The sequence below is a fragment of the Anoplolepis gracilipes genome, chromosome 8 (genome assembly GCF_047496725.1).
Source record: "Anoplolepis gracilipes chromosome 8, ASM4749672v1, whole genome shotgun sequence".
Lineage (NCBI taxonomy): Eukaryota > Metazoa > Arthropoda > Insecta > Hymenoptera > Formicidae > Anoplolepis > Anoplolepis gracilipes.
This window is the reverse complement of record NC_132977.1, coordinates 402,170-420,850: the sequence shown is the minus strand read 5'-3', so window position 1 is coordinate 420,850 and position 18,681 is coordinate 402,170. Positions and strand designations below refer to the sequence as shown.

General features: G+C 30.9%; 3 protein-coding genes and 1 non-coding gene across 6 annotated transcripts in view; 1 reads left to right on the top strand and 3 right to left on the bottom strand.

Annotated features, from left to right (window-relative positions):
• The window catches only part of P130cas (Serine_rich_CAS and FAT-like_CAS_C domain-containing protein p130CAS), a 72,342-nt gene extending 68,471 nt beyond the window's left edge, over positions 1 to 3,871 (bottom strand). For both annotated transcript variants that reach the window (XR_012047151.1, XM_072897146.1), the window contains exon 1: positions 3,422 to 3,871. Coding sequence is in view for 1 of the 2 variants with exons in the window: in XM_072897146.1 (XP_072753247.1) it covers positions 3,422 to 3,514 (93 nt within the window). In the remaining variant the exon portion in view is untranslated. The remainder of the gene's footprint in view (positions 1 to 3,421) is intronic.
• A 6,968-nt stretch (positions 3,872 to 10,839) lies between these two features.
• Positions 10,840 to 11,001, bottom strand: LOC140669136 (U1 spliceosomal RNA). The gene has a single exon (XR_012047305.1). It is a non-coding gene; the product is annotated as a U1 spliceosomal RNA (small nuclear RNA).
• Positions 11,002 to 12,403: 1,402 nt separating this feature from the next.
• LOC140668761 (uncharacterized) lies at positions 12,404 to 14,934 on the top strand. The gene is made up of 7 exons (XM_072898060.1): positions 12,404 to 12,488; positions 12,601 to 12,771; positions 13,190 to 13,258; positions 13,805 to 13,893; positions 13,983 to 14,248; positions 14,602 to 14,750; positions 14,835 to 14,934. Exons 1-7 carry the CDS (start codon positions 12,484 to 12,486, stop codon positions 14,932 to 14,934), a joined length of 849 nt encoding a protein of 282 aa, XP_072754161.1. The 5' UTR covers positions 12,404 to 12,483.
• Yeti (yeti) lies at positions 14,758 to 18,484 on the bottom strand. Of its 2 annotated transcripts, none has more exons than XM_072898058.1 (3): positions 18,174 to 18,484; positions 17,111 to 17,469; positions 14,758 to 16,743 (listed from the first exon to the last, which is right to left on the bottom strand). In XM_072898058.1, the coding sequence occupies exons 2-3, from the start codon at positions 17,457 to 17,459 to the stop codon at positions 16,232 to 16,234; spliced, it is 861 nt and encodes a 286-aa protein (XP_072754159.1). In that variant the 5' UTR covers positions 17,460 to 17,469; positions 18,174 to 18,484; the 3' UTR covers positions 14,758 to 16,231. The 2 variants fall into 2 exon arrangements, with proteins under 2 accessions (XP_072754159.1, XP_072754160.1); XM_072898059.1 differs by having other exon boundaries at positions 18,374 to 18,477.
• Between the last annotated feature and the right edge of the window lie 197 nt (positions 18,485 to 18,681).

The window sequence follows — 18,681 nt, the reverse complement described above, 5'->3', positions numbered from 1 at the left end:
TCAATGGAAATAATTATTACGTGCGTTTCGCACGATTGCAGTCACGTATCTTTCGCGAGGAGCATCGCGTATACCTGCGAAGATTACACGAGGTCGTACCTTGTTTAACATCGGCTTTTGAAACAATCGATAAGGTCCACGTCAAGAATTCTCTCGCGGTGTACGTCACGTACCTTCCACGAATGATAAACCTGAGCGGAGAGCGACGCGCGTCTCAGAAGAGGAGGCACTTACGACGAAATCAGACGTGAACAAATAGAACATAGCGAAACGCATGGTGCCTTTCATCCTTTCGAGTCATCGCGGATAAGTCAATGGTACGTGAACGTTTATACGTGAGAAAAAAATTGTGTGAGTTTTAATAAAATTTCATTTATGGAATACGATTTGAAAATATTTATTATTTTATTAATCCTTGCCTTTCGGCTTTGGATGACTTCCAGTCATCCAGGCTTTTTACATTTGTTGAGATTGTGTCCATGTTGTGTGTAATCGTATAACAAATGGTATGAATAATATTAAAAATAAAACAAATAAAATAAACTATAAACATAAAATATACATTATATATCACTACTAATTAAAATTACAATTAGAATCAAAATTCAAAAATAAAGTTAAAGTCAAATTTGAAAATTAAAATCAAAATTAAAATTGCACAATTAAACATTAAAAAATTAAAATGAAACTCAAAATTAAAATTAAAATTAAAATTAAAATTAATATTAACTTTAAGATTACAATTAAAATTTGATTTTAAAATATTTTATTTATTGTTAGTAATAAAATCTTTCTTTCTTCATCTTTATTATTAAACTACTTTTATTTTATATTTTAAACTCTTAAATTTTTATATATCATTGACAAATAATTGTCTATTTGATAATGTGCAACACGATATTATATTTTGTCATTTTAATAAAAGAATTAAATGAAGGGAAAATTATTTTTAGAAAATCAGTTTAATTGATCAGTAAAACTCATTAAAAGTGTAATTATTGATCGAGTTTTCGTAAATTTGTAATTTATTGTATAATTTTAACATGTCGTAATGTGTATTACATTACATTGTTATTGCACGATTTAATTTCTGACCTAGACTGAAACTCGGTCTGGGACACCTATCGGTATTTCGAAACCAACACGTTGACGAGATATGAAAAATATATGCCGCAATTGTTTCGCAGCAATTACAACAATGCTAATTCCTTTAATTCATACGCATTCAATGGTGAATTTCAATCGCGCGAATTATTATTTAAAACGTAATTATCGCATAAATCAATTTTACTTTAATATACCTTGTAGGAAAATTATTCTCGATTGTATAAGAATATACGTATGTTAGCAACGAGAATAAATTTCAAAAAAATTTCTTTTCTGTCATCTTTAAAAAATTTATGAAAACAGGATTATTAATTTACGATCCACTTGTTGAAATCTCGACAAATCTCCTTAAAATTACATCCGTCTCTTTTCAATATATGTATTTTGACGAAAATATAAAAATCTATATAGAGAATAAATTTTAAAACAGCTTGAAAGTTTTCTTCTTGTGCAATTAATGTACAATGTATTTTCTATTCTAAAAGTATAATTTTTATTTCCACGTGTAATCATTTTTTAAAATTTAATGCTGCCATATTTTTTTAAAATTTGATTCTTTTTTTGAAACTTGATTATTCAAGTAACGATTCTTCGTAAAAAATCCCTTCAATCTGTTAAATTACGCGTAAAAGAGTTACAAGTAAAAAACCATTCTAGCCATTTTATATGATAAAATGTCAATGTTGTCAATGTCGTGTCTGGTCCGCAATGGGCAGACCTTCGCAAAACCTTCCGGTTATTATCGATCACGTTGTCTGCCTCTCACTGTATACTTCTATACTTCTCATCAAGTGACATGTAAACTGTCTGTGTATGTATTGTTTGGCAACTCGAGTTTTATCGACATTTACGGAAGATTGCAGAGATAATCAAAGAGCGTTTTTAACGAGAAGAATCATTACTTTTATAGCTTGAAAATTATTAAAGAACTTCGAAATATATATATTTTAGTTACAGAAAAATTGACAAACTAGTAGAAAATTTTATTTTTAACTCTAAAGAACTAAAAATATATCGAAAATCAAAATCTTTAAATATTAAAAATATTAAAAATGACTTCTTTAATAATTTATTTCAACAAAAAAAAGTCTTTAGATTTAGAATAAGTTTCATATGTAATACTGTAAATGTAAAGTCAAAGCAAAATAAAACAAGATATTTTTAAGAAATTCTTGAGATGTCATAGTAATTTTTAAATCATATGCAATTAACCTGTTAGTTAATCAATGATTCGAAAAATTGAAACCGATATTCTCACAGAGTTAAAATAGTAAATCTACGATATTACATAAAATTTACTTTACGAGCAAACAAATGACCAAAGTTTTAATTAAAATTCTTAGGATGGCTAAAGTGTCAAACACATTCGAACTGATTATATCCGCCCGGTCGAATGTGTGTGATCGGATATTATTTCTCTCCCGGGATCTCATGATCTGGTCTGATCCTAAGTACAGTATGACCTTAAGACGATCGTTTCGTCCGGACGGCATCGAACCATGACAGGATTCCAAGGTTAATCAATTTCTACTATACGTGGAACATATGTAATCTATCTACATAACGGAGCTTTAAAATATTATATTAAGAATCAGAAGATTGAATCGCGATTTAATCGCACATATATAACTGTGATAAAGAAGAATGATTTAAAATAAATTAAATGCAACGAAAATTGCTAAATCCAACTATTAATCACCATGTTATACGATATTATCAAAATTACATTATACGTTATATATTTTCCACGGAAAATATTATATTTATTTATAAAATGTAACGCAGAATTTTCAAATAATATCTGCAATATTATTGTCAGCGGTTTATTCTCGACGAGTTCAAATTTCACTGTAGATATGTATAAATGTGCATTTGTTTTAATTGTAAGATTAATTAACTATTAATATCTTTTGTATCGTTAATTTTTATATCGCTTAGGATCTCTCAATATTGATAAAAATAAAAGTATCACAATACTTAAACAATTAATAATTTTTACCGGAAGCGGTAACATTAACTTAAAATTGCATTGAATTTCGAGTCAAAAAGCTAACTGACTTCGATATTTCACGCGCGCTTCGATAACGTTAATTTTATATTACTAAATATGTGCTCTCTCTCTCTCTCTCTCTCTCTCTCAATGAGCATCGTATAAAGAGATAAATTCATAAATAATATTCGCAAAGAAAAATTACGTAAATTTAGAAAATACACGCACGTCTGTACAACACTAGAGAAATTTGAATTCGAAATTTCAGCAACTTCAATCATGACCGGCGCGCCTAACGAAATATATGTACCGCCTATCACTTACTTGGTTGAGCGTCGTCGGGATGATGTCAGGTGTCTGCGGCAGCATCGTAGCGGCCGTTCTGTCGTTTGCGAGCACACCACGAGTCAAAGCCATTTATCGACACACGCGATCATTGACATAATAAAGATCAGCGACGAGAAATCACGAAAAAAACATCTGAACGAGACACACTGTGGGATCGATCACGGGCCGCACACCGTTCGTCCTCCTCTCACTCTCTCCCTCTCAACCGTTCTCACTGCTTGGTTTTCGCCACTATTATACCGAAATTAAATCCACGCACTCACGCGACCGACGTTTTAGAGCATCGTTCGAAGTTGCGATAATGATTAGAGAGCTCGCGAGAAATCATCGGTTGAAAAATTTTTTCCCGAACGCATTGAAAAACGCCGACAGTTAACAGGACACGACATACGTGCCGACTCTACGAAATATGCGCGAGGACTGACGACTGACTGCGACTGACTTCGGTCCGGGCGGTGTAGCTGCGCGAGCCGAGCACCGCCGAACGCTGCCGACTGCCGGCGGAGACGGTCGAACGGCTGTCATCCCTTCCACCTGTATATATTGTACATATACGCTACATAGCATCTCGAAACTTACAGGATAACAATAATAAGGACTATTATTAATGTATCAAAATATGTATATTTTCTCTCCATTGCATTTTATATTTCTCGAAAACTTTGTATTTGTATAATTTTTGTTAACACAGTAAGAGAAAATAGAATCTTAATCTTTTGATTATAATATTATGCAAAATGTGATTTTTGTTGTAATATCGAAAGAAAATAAGATATACTTATATCAATTATTATCTTAAAAGATTATAGTTTTGTAATTATAATATTATTATTAGCATCGAAAAGTATAGATAATTATTTTAAATCTTTCTTAAAATCTTGTGATTAAAAAAATACTTCTTAGAGTTATTATTATATCTCGGATCTCTATGTGTGCCTGTAAAAAATATTTACGAATATCTAACGAATGAACAAAGCTATAGTATATTTAAGAACTTTATACGTTTTCTCCACAATTTTTTTGCGAGGCTCTCATTCGTATTCACCATATAACGGTTGCTTCGCAGATAGCATAATGGTCATATCTAAAGCTGCCTTGCAAATGACAAATTCCTTTCTCTTCGACAATTCCCGCGTTCATCTAAAGTAACTGTACTTTTGCATTTAATACCTGCAATATTCTCGCTTTATTTTTTATTTGCATTTTTCTAATAATTGTTTGCGTCACATAGTTTATCTCTGAGATTTGTGGCAAAATATTTCTAGGCAAGTATACAGACAATCGCTATAGTTAATGCAGTTAGAGGGAAAGGTATTCAAGTTTTTAAAAACTGCACATATAAAAATTTGAATATATTTTTTATTCGTAATATATGATAAAAATTAGCGGTATTTGTGTCTCTTCTATTTAGCTTTGGAAATATGCAAAAAAAAGGTGTGGAAAGTAGAACGGCTTTTTTTTATTTACACGGAGGTGTAGGAAGGAAACGGGAATAAAGACGAGAGCATCGGCAAAAAGTGAAACAAAAGGACACGGTTAAAAATAGTGGACCGGTTACGTCAACCGGTCCTTCCAAGGACCATGGCCCATTATATTATTCTCTTTTCCACGCCTTCTTCACAGAATACTTGGAAATGTCAGAAACTGAGGCGGGAATAACGATAATGTATCTCGCGCCACTGCGCCAGACATTTATATCTGTCGAATGGTACAAATTTACTATATGAGGACATCGAACTAGAAATATTTCACTGTGACCACCGTCATTTCTATAAATTTTACCCGCATGAATCCTTGCTGCACTTTTAATACTACGTAATTTGCGATATTATCAAAGCGCATACTTGAGAGTATTAAAAGTTTTTACAATTAAAACGCTATGATAATTACACGAAATTATAGTAAATTTAAATTATAGTAAAGTATAGTTGTAATAATGTCATGTGTTAATTTTTATAGTAACAATGCAAACTTTATTTACTTTCTAATACAGCGATAATTTCTATTATAAATATATATAAAATATATATTTGTCAAATGCGGATGAAAGAATAAAATTTTATTATATTGAGATTATAATTACAATATTATATTCAAGATTATTTCATATTTATTAATATTATATAACAAATAATTTATTAATATTATTAATATTATATAATAAATAATACGTTGAACGATAATAATATTATAAATAGCATATTGATAAGATTGCAAAAAATAAAGCACATTTTTTTACATGAAGGCGCTAAATAAAAATCGACTAACAACTAGACAGAATTTCCACATGCCACACACCTGTTTACAGCTACGATAAGTAAAATGACATCACAAAATGAGTCACAGCAAACGAACGTCCATTAATAAATATCATCACTGTCGTCAAATGATATTTTCGTGACGTCGAGTCAGTGCTTTCCATCGAATGTACAAATCTGGCAATATAAGATAACGATATTTGACATAATATTAATTTTATTTTTTCTCAATTTAACTTTTTCTATGATTTAATACTTATTAAAAATTATTTTGAGTTATTTCTCAAATTAAAAAGTTAAAACACGATGATATCGATGACTTATTATAACATGTTACCTGTCAAGTTGATCTTTATGCTTTGCAATTTTCTAAATTAGCGATACAAAAATGCGGTTTTTTTCCATGAGAATGCATCTTTTTTTTACTCTCTTATCCGATAAGGATATTTGCATCTGAAAGGTGACACTCGTATTATCACTTTTTAATATCATTCTTCTTTATAGATTGTAACGTTATCACACCTACACTGTTTAGGCACTTTGCTTTATGCTCTTATCACTCTCAGTATACGTTATTATGCATGGATGAAAAATGTAGAAATTTTTTGCATATTTAACGTAAAGATATTATATTTGGAAACGTGTTTTAGAATTATATGTCGAATGAAATATATGTGTATTTTTATTGAGTGTATAATCTTTTCAGAAAACAATTAAAAACATTAATTTTTTGCTTCAATCAAGCAAAAAAATGCCCACAGTATTCTACACTCCAGAAAATTTCTTTATATATTCATTTATATATACTTATATATATATATATATATATATATATATATATATATAATATTTTTATATTCTTTGTTAAGCACGATTTTACATGATATGCCTATGTGATTTATATTTTGTGTCGTTTTGTGTACGTTAAACGATTTTATTTAAATTTTAATTCGTGCTTCATAGTTAGTATGGGGAGGGTCATCTTTTTTCCTCTTGCATGCATGAATCAACGGTTTAAATTAAAATCGCGGGCCACTTTCCTTGTGCAACTTTCTATGACCTACATCCCGTGTTCTACCAACGAGATCGCCTTTAACTGCATCGTCAAACGTTCAACTTCCGGAATAATTAACAGTCGGCTTCCACAGATGACTGAATCTAATTCAATCTTCCGTTTGCATATCCATTCGTTGCAGTGATTGTAAATTATAGTACAATAATCCAGAAGAATTTTTGTAAAATTTTCTGTAAATATTTTCTTTCTTTTGTATTATGTAAAAAAATATTTGCAAAAGAATAAAAGCGACAATTTCGCATTGTTTCGACTATTTATACATTATTTTTAAATTCTATTGTATAATTTCAGCTATATACATAAACGTCGTTGTATATTTTACAATAATTTGTTTCAAGAAAAAAAAATACATTATTATATACCAAATATGTCGGTTCCAACGTATTTGATAAATTAATACTATAAAATATTATAAAATACTGAATATAAAATACTAAGCCATTTATATTAAGACGCGATTGTCACAATAATTATTACAAATAACAGAAAATAACGGTGCATGTATAACATTATACCAACAAGCTTCTGGCAATTCGGATTAAATATATAAACGACTATAAATATTTAGGGAAACAAGCAAGAGTGCATCCATAAAACATGATCATTCCCACGAAGAAAAGTAGAAAATGAAAGAAAAAAACAAGAAACGGTGACGAGGGTAAAGAAACCGATCTTTCTACCACATATTTTTACGCGGAAGGGAAACTTTTAGATCGCAAAGGGTCGTTTTCACGAGAGGTGCGAGGGTAAAGTTTAACGTGTGAGAAAAAAAAGCAGAAATGTGGTCTTTGAAAAACGATACCGTCGCAAGGATGAGCTCTGCTTTGCTGCGAAGATGAAATGACCTCGGTCAATGTCGTAGGTCGTTGCCCGATATGTCGCGACTTCAAAACGAGTATCGCTTTTCCTCACGTAAATGCAATTAAAAGTCGTCGCATCGCGTAATGATAGACAATTTAATTGACTACAATGGCCATGAAAATTTATGATCTAGCATTTCTTTAGTTTTCAGATCGTAGTTTCGTAGATTGTTTTATATATAATTATTTTCGGAAGTATAGACTGAAATAAAACCAAGATTTAATTGATAAAATCTATATGTAATTAAGGTATTGCAAAAAAAAAAAAAAAAAAAAAAAAACAAATCTTAGACTGAAAGAAATCTCTAATAAAATAGAAAAAAATATTATAACAAATATTTGTAGAATATTTATATACGTTATATATATATATATATATATATATATATATATATATATATATATACATATGTTGCTTAAATAGAAAATAAAAATCAAATATTGGGTATACAAATATATAATACTTGTTCAAAATTATAAAAAAAATTAGATGCATTTATAGTTTATACAAATACATATATGATTGTCAACTGTGCAATCAAAATGTATCCTTCGATATGACTTACTTTGTTGGAATGTAAATGTGTTATTGAAGAGAGTGTTTGCAATTGCACCGTTGAAATAGCATAGTGTCCAAATATTGATATAACACATTGCGAACAAACGCTGCTTGATCGAGAATGGAAACTTATTCATTATGATCTCTAAACCTCAAAAGATGTGATAAACATTAATAATAAATGTGATATTTTGAGGATTGAATTATCTCAAATATTCTTCGAGATGATGAAAAAAGAAAAAGTTTTATTATACTTTGAGACGTTCTATTTCTAAATCGGATAAATCGGATAAATCGGATAAATCGGTTTTTCATCAACTACGTCGCGCGTTTTCTCGGACATTTTATCGAAAATGTAATTGATTTATCGGCAAAAATACTTCTAGTAAGTAAGTTGAACGACATTATTTCATTCTTGCGTCAGTGTGTCTTCTTTTTTCCTCATCTCAGCCCACGGTTCGCTTCTCATTAATTGGCGCCACGTTTCTTTCATGTAATTGAGCCGCATACCGTTTCACAAGTGCTTTTAAGCACGAGTGCTCCCCGTATTTTCGAACGGATTAATTTTTTTTTGTTCGGTGAACGGTGAATGGACCAGTCAATGCTCCCGCCGCAGCCTCGATGGACAATATCGCTATAATGAAGTATCGATTTCCGAAATAAATGTTGAAACGAATACGTGCAGGATTAATCTAAATATGAGGTACTTCAAATATATAGATACAATTTCGCAATTTATGTAATTTACTCGACTTTTTCCCAGAGGAAATTAGTTCTCAAATAATTTCGCGTGATTGATTTGAAATCAGAAAGTCAATCTAAAATGTTAAAGAATCGAAGAAAGGAATAAACCTTTTTTTTTTTTATGAGAAAGGTTATCATATAGTTAAATAATGCAAATACTGTAAAATATAATTTTTTATATTAATAAAATTCATATGTCAATTTTTGATCAAAATTATCTGTCGCAACGTGACGAACGATCGCGTCAAATCAATCTCCATCTCTCTTCCCAGGACGCTTCCATCATACATTGTATCTAGACAATTCCCGACATGTCAACTCGCGGAGGGAATTTCTGCGTCATAAATGACTGGTGTCGATGAAAATAGATCCCCGGGCACTTCTTCATTTCCGCAAATGTAGTTTGTTTTGCAGACTCACGAGCTACATGGATGCCCTATAGCAATTGCATTTAGTAGTACCGAGATATCATGAATTCGCTCGAGCATCAATTATCTTTATTCGACTGTATTTTTTGAATTATTTGGTGAAAAAAAGTGAAATATTTCCATTTATTTATGCAAACGTGCGCGAGTCGAACGAGAAGAATTGGCGATCTTTGCATGCGTAAGACAGAATATCAAAGCAAAGCGGATATTTCGATGAAAAAAATGCTTCTGATCCTTTTATTGTTAATAACTGCGGTGTTCTGTTAAGATCTTACTAATAAAAGTCGCGCTCGTTAAAGCAGCTGTAGACTCTCTTTGCTAACTTCCTTTATAAGCCGCTAAAGTTTTATTAAATCGCCTTGTGCTGTTGCATCACTAAATATTTCCTCAACCTTAATCTATAATCTATATAAATGTTATGATGTAACTCTTGTGATGTAAAAACTACAATGTAAATTTTTCTTATGGTATAAAAAGAAGGTAGCGAATAATTTTGTTAATATAAGAAAAAATAAAAACACACTTTATAATTAAATATAGTTTTTTGTCTTTATTCTTTAAATTAGAAATATATATAATTAATGAAAAAAAATTGATTGATTCGACAGCTTATGGTATTGGAATATTACGATAAAGAGTCAAAAGCGAGAGGGTTAAATTAAATGTTATTTATTCGAAATTCTCTCTCGCATCATCAGGAACGCAGGAAATGGAGTTACATACCGAAGGCTGATGCACTTAAAGCTCATGAAAGTGCATGAAGCGAGGTGTACAGTTACGTATACCTATATATGTATCGTCTCGACCGTTATCGTCCGACCTTTCAGTAAATTAAACTCGATATCCTCGAATTAATTTCGACTATTAATTTGAAAATTGCGTTCAATTAATAATTATTATCTCATCCGGATTCGCCCGCCAATCCATTTTTATTTCACGCTCAGTCATTCTTTGTGTTTCTTAAAGTAGAAAATTTTCGCTTTTATACAATCATGTCCATTGTTGTTGCAAATACATACTTCGTGTACAAAACATATTCTGCACGAATTACGAGAGATATATAATAAATTGAAATTTAAACTCTTCTTTAACGTTATTTTCTTCGTGACTTATAAAAGATGCTAGAGAAATTTAAAAAAAAATCTCATTCATTCTTATCTATTTAAGAAAAATTAACGGAAAATTCTGAAAAATCTGCGAAGAATGTCCAGAGGTCGCTTCAAATTATTTTATACGTTGAAAGAGAAGACACAGGACATTACTTATTACTTGAGAATTTTGGATGAAAAATTATCTTCTCTACGAAACCAGAAATTTTTGAAGATAATTTCTTCCCCTTATTTTAGAATTGTCTAAAAATTACTTTTGCATGGATGGGCCGCATGATTGAACAGCGTCATGCCATTACCGCATAACGCTGTTCAATCATGCGGCACCCGTCGACTTGAATTATTTTTGCAATTCTATTATCCGGGATAGCGCGAACGCAGTCCCGACTAACAAAAATTATACGTCCGAGATATCCACATTAGGGATATTCGCAAGGGTCAGCTCAACCGTAGTGCAATGGAAGAGCCTCGCCCTGGAGGAACCGCCTTGTTGATCACGGTAGCCTCTACGCCAGGTAAGTATGCTTTCCATCCTCACTCATGCTCTTTTATACTCTCCAAATTGGATTTTACATGCGAGTAACTCTTGCCCGTCTTGCGCCACGTAGCGTGAAATATTCGAACTAATTCCCCCGTCTGCACAGTTCGAATGGATGCTTTGTAAAGGGGTGACCACATGGATAGAAGGGATAATATAGAGAGGGATGTGGTTGCAAAAAATCGTTTGAGCATTCCAAAGGAGAATTAAAACTGTCACATGGAGGACACACATATATATATATATATATATATATATATATTTTGTTGTTGAAAACAATAAAAGGTGGAAAGGATAACGACATGCGCGATTCAAAAGGGCAGGCATAGCTTTATTGCTCGTGATACGGAAAATGTATGGAGCCTGCCGGGGGCAGGAAAACGGGCTGCTAAGATATACCAGCCGGTGAATAAATTGCCGATGGCAAGGCCGCCAACTAACGGCCGCCAGTCTGGCGTCGATATTCCTGCTGTCGGTTGCACCACGTGCTTCGAGCGGCGGGGATGCGTTCGATACGCATCGCGGATAAGAGCTGAGAACGCGTAATCACCAACATTTCACGGCCGTGCGTCATTTTCACGAACAGTTAATTATCCACGTGGTCGATGAAAACTGCAACAATGATAATACTATTCTAATCATTATAGTTAAATTAATAGGCAGACAGCTAAAAGAATTTTTTATTAGAGAAAAATAATCGTATACGTTAGAAAATGATAAAAATTTCCAAAGAGAATAATGACTAGAAATGACTTTTCTATTTTCTCTGAAATCTCTAATTGAAGTTAGATGCAATCACGACTGCAATCGAGTTCTTGTAAAACCTCTCATCTACACTATGACACAATATGTGCATGCAGGTTAAAATTTAATTTGACATAAAAATTGAATAAGTTTTTATCACAATTATGACCAAACATGATTTTAAATCATATATAATTCGCAGATGAAAGAAAGATGTAAACAAGAATCATTACATTTGATTAATTCTTTTTAATTTAGTTTAATTCTTTTTAATGTAAAAAGGAAGAAGAGAGATAATTAGGAAATATGCAGTGTTGTATTGTACAAGTAACATATTTTACGAGTCAATTAATTATATTACTAAACTTGTTGTATACGACAATTTCAATAACTGTTAAAAAAATTACAGCAAATTGTTGATTAAAGAAAATGCAAGTTTTAATTAAATGGTGAATCCAAAAAATGCCAAGATGTTGTGATCCAAAATGTATTGTAAATAAAGGAAAATTAACGTAAGAAGCAGAGTTTTGCTATAAAATTGTATATCTTTAATTAAACGACATCGCGTGTAAGAAAATTTCTTAAATTTTATATTGCATGTACATATGTACATATGTCTTTTGTAAACCTAACTATGAAAAATAAAACACACACACATCTTGTAAAGATCCTGGTCACTTCGTAAAAATCTAACAATCGGATTGCAATTGGATTCTTTATGAAATGCCGTTGAGTATAATCTTCATAAAATGCTGCATTTTATGATAAGGCTATGGGATATACACAGTTTAACTTCGCGCTATGTGTATACATGCTAAATATTGTTTTTTATGTTGATAGCACTCATAAATATGAGAACAAAGAGAAAGATCCGAGATTGCCTTCAACATCGCACCGAAATTCTATACCACAAAATAAAAAGAAGAAATGTACAAAATCAAAACCAGAGCATTCGAAAGATGATTTAAAACATTCAAAAACATTGTTTTATAAATCGAAGGACTGCAAAAAGTATTAAATAATTCATTATTATTGGAATATTTTCTAAAAAAATAAATTTAAAGTGAAAATTGTTTATAAACAGAATTAATTCTAAAGTATTTAGCTTGTAATTAAATTCCACACATTACAGATATTTGAAAAATATCAATGTTGGCACATACATTCGCAAAATATATATGAATCAGTTTCTTAAAATTAATACGTTTTAAAGTAATTTGTCAATATGTATATATTTTTAACATATCAATGTAATATATTAAAATTGAACGAATTGCTAATTAAAATATCAATATTGTCAAATCAAAAAGGTTGTTGAACAAAGATAATAACTAATAACTAGTGAAACATATAAAAAATATGTTTATTATTAATAAACGGTTTTTGTGTTGTTTTACAAGTTTGCTACATTATAATATATTTCTTTCAGTAAGAAATGTCGTGTCTCGCAATCGACTTCTGGAAGTTCGATTTTGACACATTTACGACAAAAGTTACGGTGAGATATAAAATAATAAATTTCTGCTATATGTATATCATTCGTTATAATATCAGAAAATATTATATCTCACGCAAAATAAATTTGAAAATGATCTTGTTTTTTCACCGTTTGTTAAGAATTCTTTCTTCCATGCCAACTCACTGTGACTCAGATTTTCTAAACTAAAGAAATAGCAATACTCTTTCTCACGATATATTTTATTACCTCATATATATACATATATCAATATTTAGGATGTCTATTACCTTACACATTATAAACAGTATTAATGTCTTCGGAGATATTAAGAATATGTAGACTTAAAGAAAAAAAATTTAAAATAAAATATATGAGTTGTCATAATAAATATTTTTGGAAAAAAAAAAAAAAACTTGCAAAATAATTAATTATTTTAAGTTTGGCAATTATATCGTTAATATTTATCTGCATAGAAAAGTGAAATTAAAGAAATTAAAAATATATCCATGTTAAATAACATAAACATTTGATACATATTAAAGTATAATAACTCTAGTATATTTTTTATCTAATTTATCTGTGTAGTATGAGGAATACGGAACTGAACGCTTTCGAACGTATTTCTGGCAATTCTCAGAATTATGTGGAGCAAATATGTACCTGTCACAAAAAAAGTGTTAAGAAGAATCTTTAAATATTTAACTAAATATTTGATACTTTAGTGGACTCGTTCACGAATGTCTCATGTGAATTTTTCACACAGAACGTCGCAACTCTGAAAGTGGAAGTTTTCATGGACACGCGAATTCACAGAACGTGTCTACGGAGAGGAGCAAGAGGAGAAGAAGGAAAAAATTGCGTCGCCGACATAAAAAGGCTTCGAAGAGAGAAAGTAATCGACTGAGGCATGACTGTTTCATGACGCTTTGTGTCTGTATACGAGGTCGTAGTTCGGATGAGCTAAGAGCTTGTAAATGCACGTCGTCTCATCAGATTCCTTCGAGCGATCACGAATGTTGCTGCGTTAAAGTTAATCTATGATGATTATAATAATATAAAAATTGTATTGTTTAATTGCATTTCAAATCGATAGTTTTTAATTATATATACTTTAACCGGCACAAAATTTTGGAAGCATTTAATAATTTATTTTTTTGTAAATATATAAATTTTCTTTTTAAAAAAAACTTAAAAGAAATTAAAAATAAATTCCATTTTATAAAGAAAATCTATACTAATTAGAAAATATGTGCGCATAATTAATATAAGAGCAGTACATGTATAATAATTAATCAAGTATAAAAGAGATATAAATTAAGTATATAAAAATATTTAAAACATGATTTTTTTGTCATGTTGCTGTAAATCATCACTTTTTTCAGACAAGACGAAAAAAGAGGACAAATCATTCGACTCCTAAAAACATATTAAGAAATGACATTCGAACGGGCAAACATACTGTAAATCCATCGACTAATGAGAGGGAATGTCGGTTTAAACTTCCGGATGAATTATTGCAAGAAAAAACAAAGTTAGCATACTTTATACATATTTATATTTCTTAAAATACGCTTTTTAACCATTTTTTTCCTTTTTTGGTTATCGAAATTTGCAGTACAGAACGCAACGTAATTATCAAAGGATTAAACACTATTCGCAAAGGAATTAACAGATTTAGTGCACGCACAATTAGGCTTTTTAAATTTGAAAATTAATATTCCAATTAATTTTTAAAAACTATCTGATCTTAAGTAATATATTTATTATATATTTAATTTATCTGTAATCCAATATGAGACAAGCTCTGCAATCAATTGACAATTACAGTATTTTTAATATTAATTTTTCAAATTTGTTGTCAAATCTATGATGTGTTATATGTGCATACAAAATATCTGAATAAAATATTCAGATTAAAGAGAAAAGCATGAGTTATAATATTGTGTACAGATGTAAAATATGTACATTATTTTTGGGTTTTATAGTACCTGCTTGGACATGCTGCAAAAAACTGATATACTGAAACAGGTGACAAATGCCATTTCTTATCAATAATTTATTCAATAATGTTAAAGAATTCACAAATGTAAAGTAGTCCTGCGTGGAATTATGCTAAAATATATTTCAAATTCGGTACATCAAGGAAGTTTTAACCTGAGTTGAATAGAGAATTATTATTTGGGTTATTGAGTATGTTTATGTACGTGTTACATATCGATATTGCTGTCTAGTATATTGTATGAAAGTAACGATGTATACCATTTTATCTATATGAGAATTTAAGATAACATTGATATACAAAATTCGCTGTTACTGCGCGCTTCAACGTAATAATCTACATTACTTACTACGAGGTCCATTTATAAATACAGTACTGTATTCCATACATTGCCAAGAGACAGTGGTCATGAATCAGTGTCATTATGTATGTGTCGTTATGTTATAATTCTCTAAAACACACATATTTCTTTATATTCATTCGTAATTTCCAACTAATTGTTATTATCAGAATATTGTATATATTCACACTACATATGCAAACATATCGCGCGTGTGTTCCATTGAAACAAAATAAAAAAATATTCTACCTGACACGTTCTACATGATTCTACATAATCTTTCCAAGAAGCTTTAAAAGCTTCAAACATACTGCTTCGATGCGAAGTTTTGTGTGGTCATCAGGCCGAGGCAAAGGCTCGCTGAGAGTAAATTAAGCTATTATATTACGTACGCGTGAGGAATTAGTCTCAAAACTGGAATGATCGGTCACTTCTCGGAGAGACCGCCAATCGGTAGTGTAGTCAGTTTATCGTCAAATCGGACGCTGCTCTCTTTGCGTATTATTATTCGAAACATAGAGTAAAACTCGAATGAATGAATTAGGCTAAATGTGTGTAGCAAGCGCTCGAGTTTGGCAAATCGGCGAGGAAATATTTTATACCGCGACATTACATCATCTTAGGATCCCATGTCGAAAAAGACATATAGAGACATATATAAAAAAATGCGAATTCACCGTGTACTGCGCCTACTAGAATTTCGTAGTTGTTTTTCAATTTCAAACTGTCGTAAATCCGCTCTCTGCAAAAAATCTTGCCGCTCTAAATATCCGTCCTTGCCCCTGTTATGAGTATTGATTTCTTCCTCTATGTTTTCCTGCTTCTTAAAGTTGTCCCAATCTAATTTGGACTTTTCTAATGTACTAATTTTGCTCTTCTTTCCGATCTGTCCCAGGACAGAAGAAATGCCGCTTAATCCGCCGCGTCTAATACCGCCTTTCCCTCGCCCTTTGCTCGCCGCAGATGCGGGTTCTGATGATTTTGTGGAATTTTCGGCCGCGGAAAGCGATAATCTGGCCTCTGCAGAATCAACTGATACTTCCTTCTCAACCTTCACTTCTTCACCGGCAAACTCGAACACTTTAGTTATCTTAACCTTTTCCTGAATTTTTGGCTTTTGTATTGGTGGTGATCTCTCATTCGATCTATTGATTGAATTTTGTGGCTTTGGTTTTGATACAACAGCTACAAAATAATATAAATATATTTTAAAATTACACTTTTGAATTTTTATAGATAATTAATGTTTTTTTAAATAGAATTATATATTTTTATCGATTCTATTTTGTAATTTGTGACATTAAATCCAAATGTATCTTTATCGCAAGAGTTTTAAATACATCTTCAAAGTAGGATAATAATTTTCACAGAGATATAGTGAATAAAGAAATTTAGCTTTTATCATTTTGTATTTCGTTCTTTAAGATATAAAACTTCTCTAAAATATTAAAGTATTTTGTACTATTCATTAATAAAGTTTAAGCTAATTAAATATTATGCAATTATAATATGTGATATTATATGTTTTATTAAGATTTTGTACAGTTTTTACCTGTATCTTTCATAAAGTCAGCCCAAAGAGAATCAGCTCTCTTCTTTTCTTCTTCTTCAGTAAGTTCTTTTGTCTCTGGACATTCTTCCGCTTCTTTACTTTCTTCTTCAGATACTTTTGATTTGTTTTCTATAATTTTCCTGCGCTTTATACCCTTTCGACTCTTAGACCTCTTTTTACCCTTTTTTAGTCCAGTTTCTCTTTTATTCTCGTCATTTTCATCCTCTGGGCTACTTTCAACATCACCTTCAGATTCGACTTCTGATACTACATCACTATCAACACCATCAGGAACATAATCTTCATCATCTTCATCTGAATCGGAAGGTAGCTGATGTTCTTCCGACATGTTCAAATATCTAAAAAAATATATAAAAATATATATGAATGTTATTACACATATGTGTATATTATATATATAAATGTCATATATTTATCATAATTTAATATATAATATATTTTTGTTTTTGAAAAAAATTACTTTATAAATTGCATTTCTTACAAACTTTCTTATGTCACCACTGTTGTATACTTTTTTTTACAATTAGTACAAATGATATTTTGTACATAATCATAAAGATATTTTATAAATTATATAAAATATGTCATATATAATATATAACCAGTGTTAATATACAATAATACTAATTATTAAAATAATTGAAATATATATTATTCGTAGTAAACATATAAAATTAATCTTTAATTTATTTGCTTTCTTTCATTATATAATAATTCTAAAATTCCAATCATAAACTATTTAAGTAACAATTAAAATTTAAACAAAGAACTCTTGAAAACACAAGTTTTCTCTCATTGATTAAAAATAGATTATTAGTATTAACATTAATATTATTTTACAGAGCAAGATATTCAAACAATATCCAGGACAAAAGATACTATTTGAGAAAAAAAGTAATTAAAAATTCTATTACAATAAATCATCGTATTTTCTTGCACGTATTTTCAACATCTCGACTTACTTAACCTCTCCAATTAAGTGGAATCAATTCAATCCGCAGCGAAATTAAGCGCGATAATTTAATACGATTTCGTGACTCACGGTTTTTTGAATGACTCGTCGGTGCCAAAAATTCCGCGAACGGACGTCGATTCGCCTTCCGGAAATGTCGTTACATCGAGACGCGGTGGCGGACGTAGCGTTCGTCACCGCTTTCATGAATCGTCGTCGACGAGGGCCTGAATCAACCCCGCGGGTGACCGACGAGGGAACACCGACTGGCTGAAAAAATGATGAAATACCTTGGGGAAAAAGAAGCCGCGATACTCGACGACGGCCCGCTCGACTTCGACTCGACTTCGCTGCGCTTGATTCACAAATGCGTCTGCGTCTGGCACGCATCGCGAATCGCGATCGCGACTCACGACGGTACGCAACGGTACACGTGGCGGCATCTTACGTCGAATTGAGCAACTATATTAAACTAGCGCGATTGACGTCAGACGTCACTGATGCGATAATGTAAATTAAATTTTGCACTTTTGTATCAATAATCAGCTTTAGATATTATATTTTACTCCAAGAGTTTTTTATCCCAACGTAATAGGAG

What these genes read in the sequence shown, in the direction of transcription:
- LOC140668761 (XM_072898060.1), top strand. An exon ending in AAATCGAAGGACTGCAAAAA is followed by an intron (nt 12,772 to 13,189) that starts GTATTAAATAAT and finishes TATTTCTTTCAG; the next exon opens with TAAGAAATGTCGTGTCTCGC. An exon ending in ACGAATGTTGCTGCGTTAAA is followed by an intron (nt 14,249 to 14,601) that starts GTTAATCTATGA and finishes CACTTTTTTCAG; the next exon opens with ACAAGACGAAAAAAGAGGAC.
- Yeti (XM_072898058.1), bottom strand. Translation starts at nt 17,459, where the DNA reads ATGTCGGAAGAACATCAGCTACCTTCCGATTCAGATGAAGATGATGAA. An exon ending in TGACTTTATGAAAGATACAG is followed by an intron (nt 16,744 to 17,110) that starts GTAAAAACTGTA and finishes ATTATTTTGTAG; the next exon opens with CTGTTGTATCAAAACCAAAG.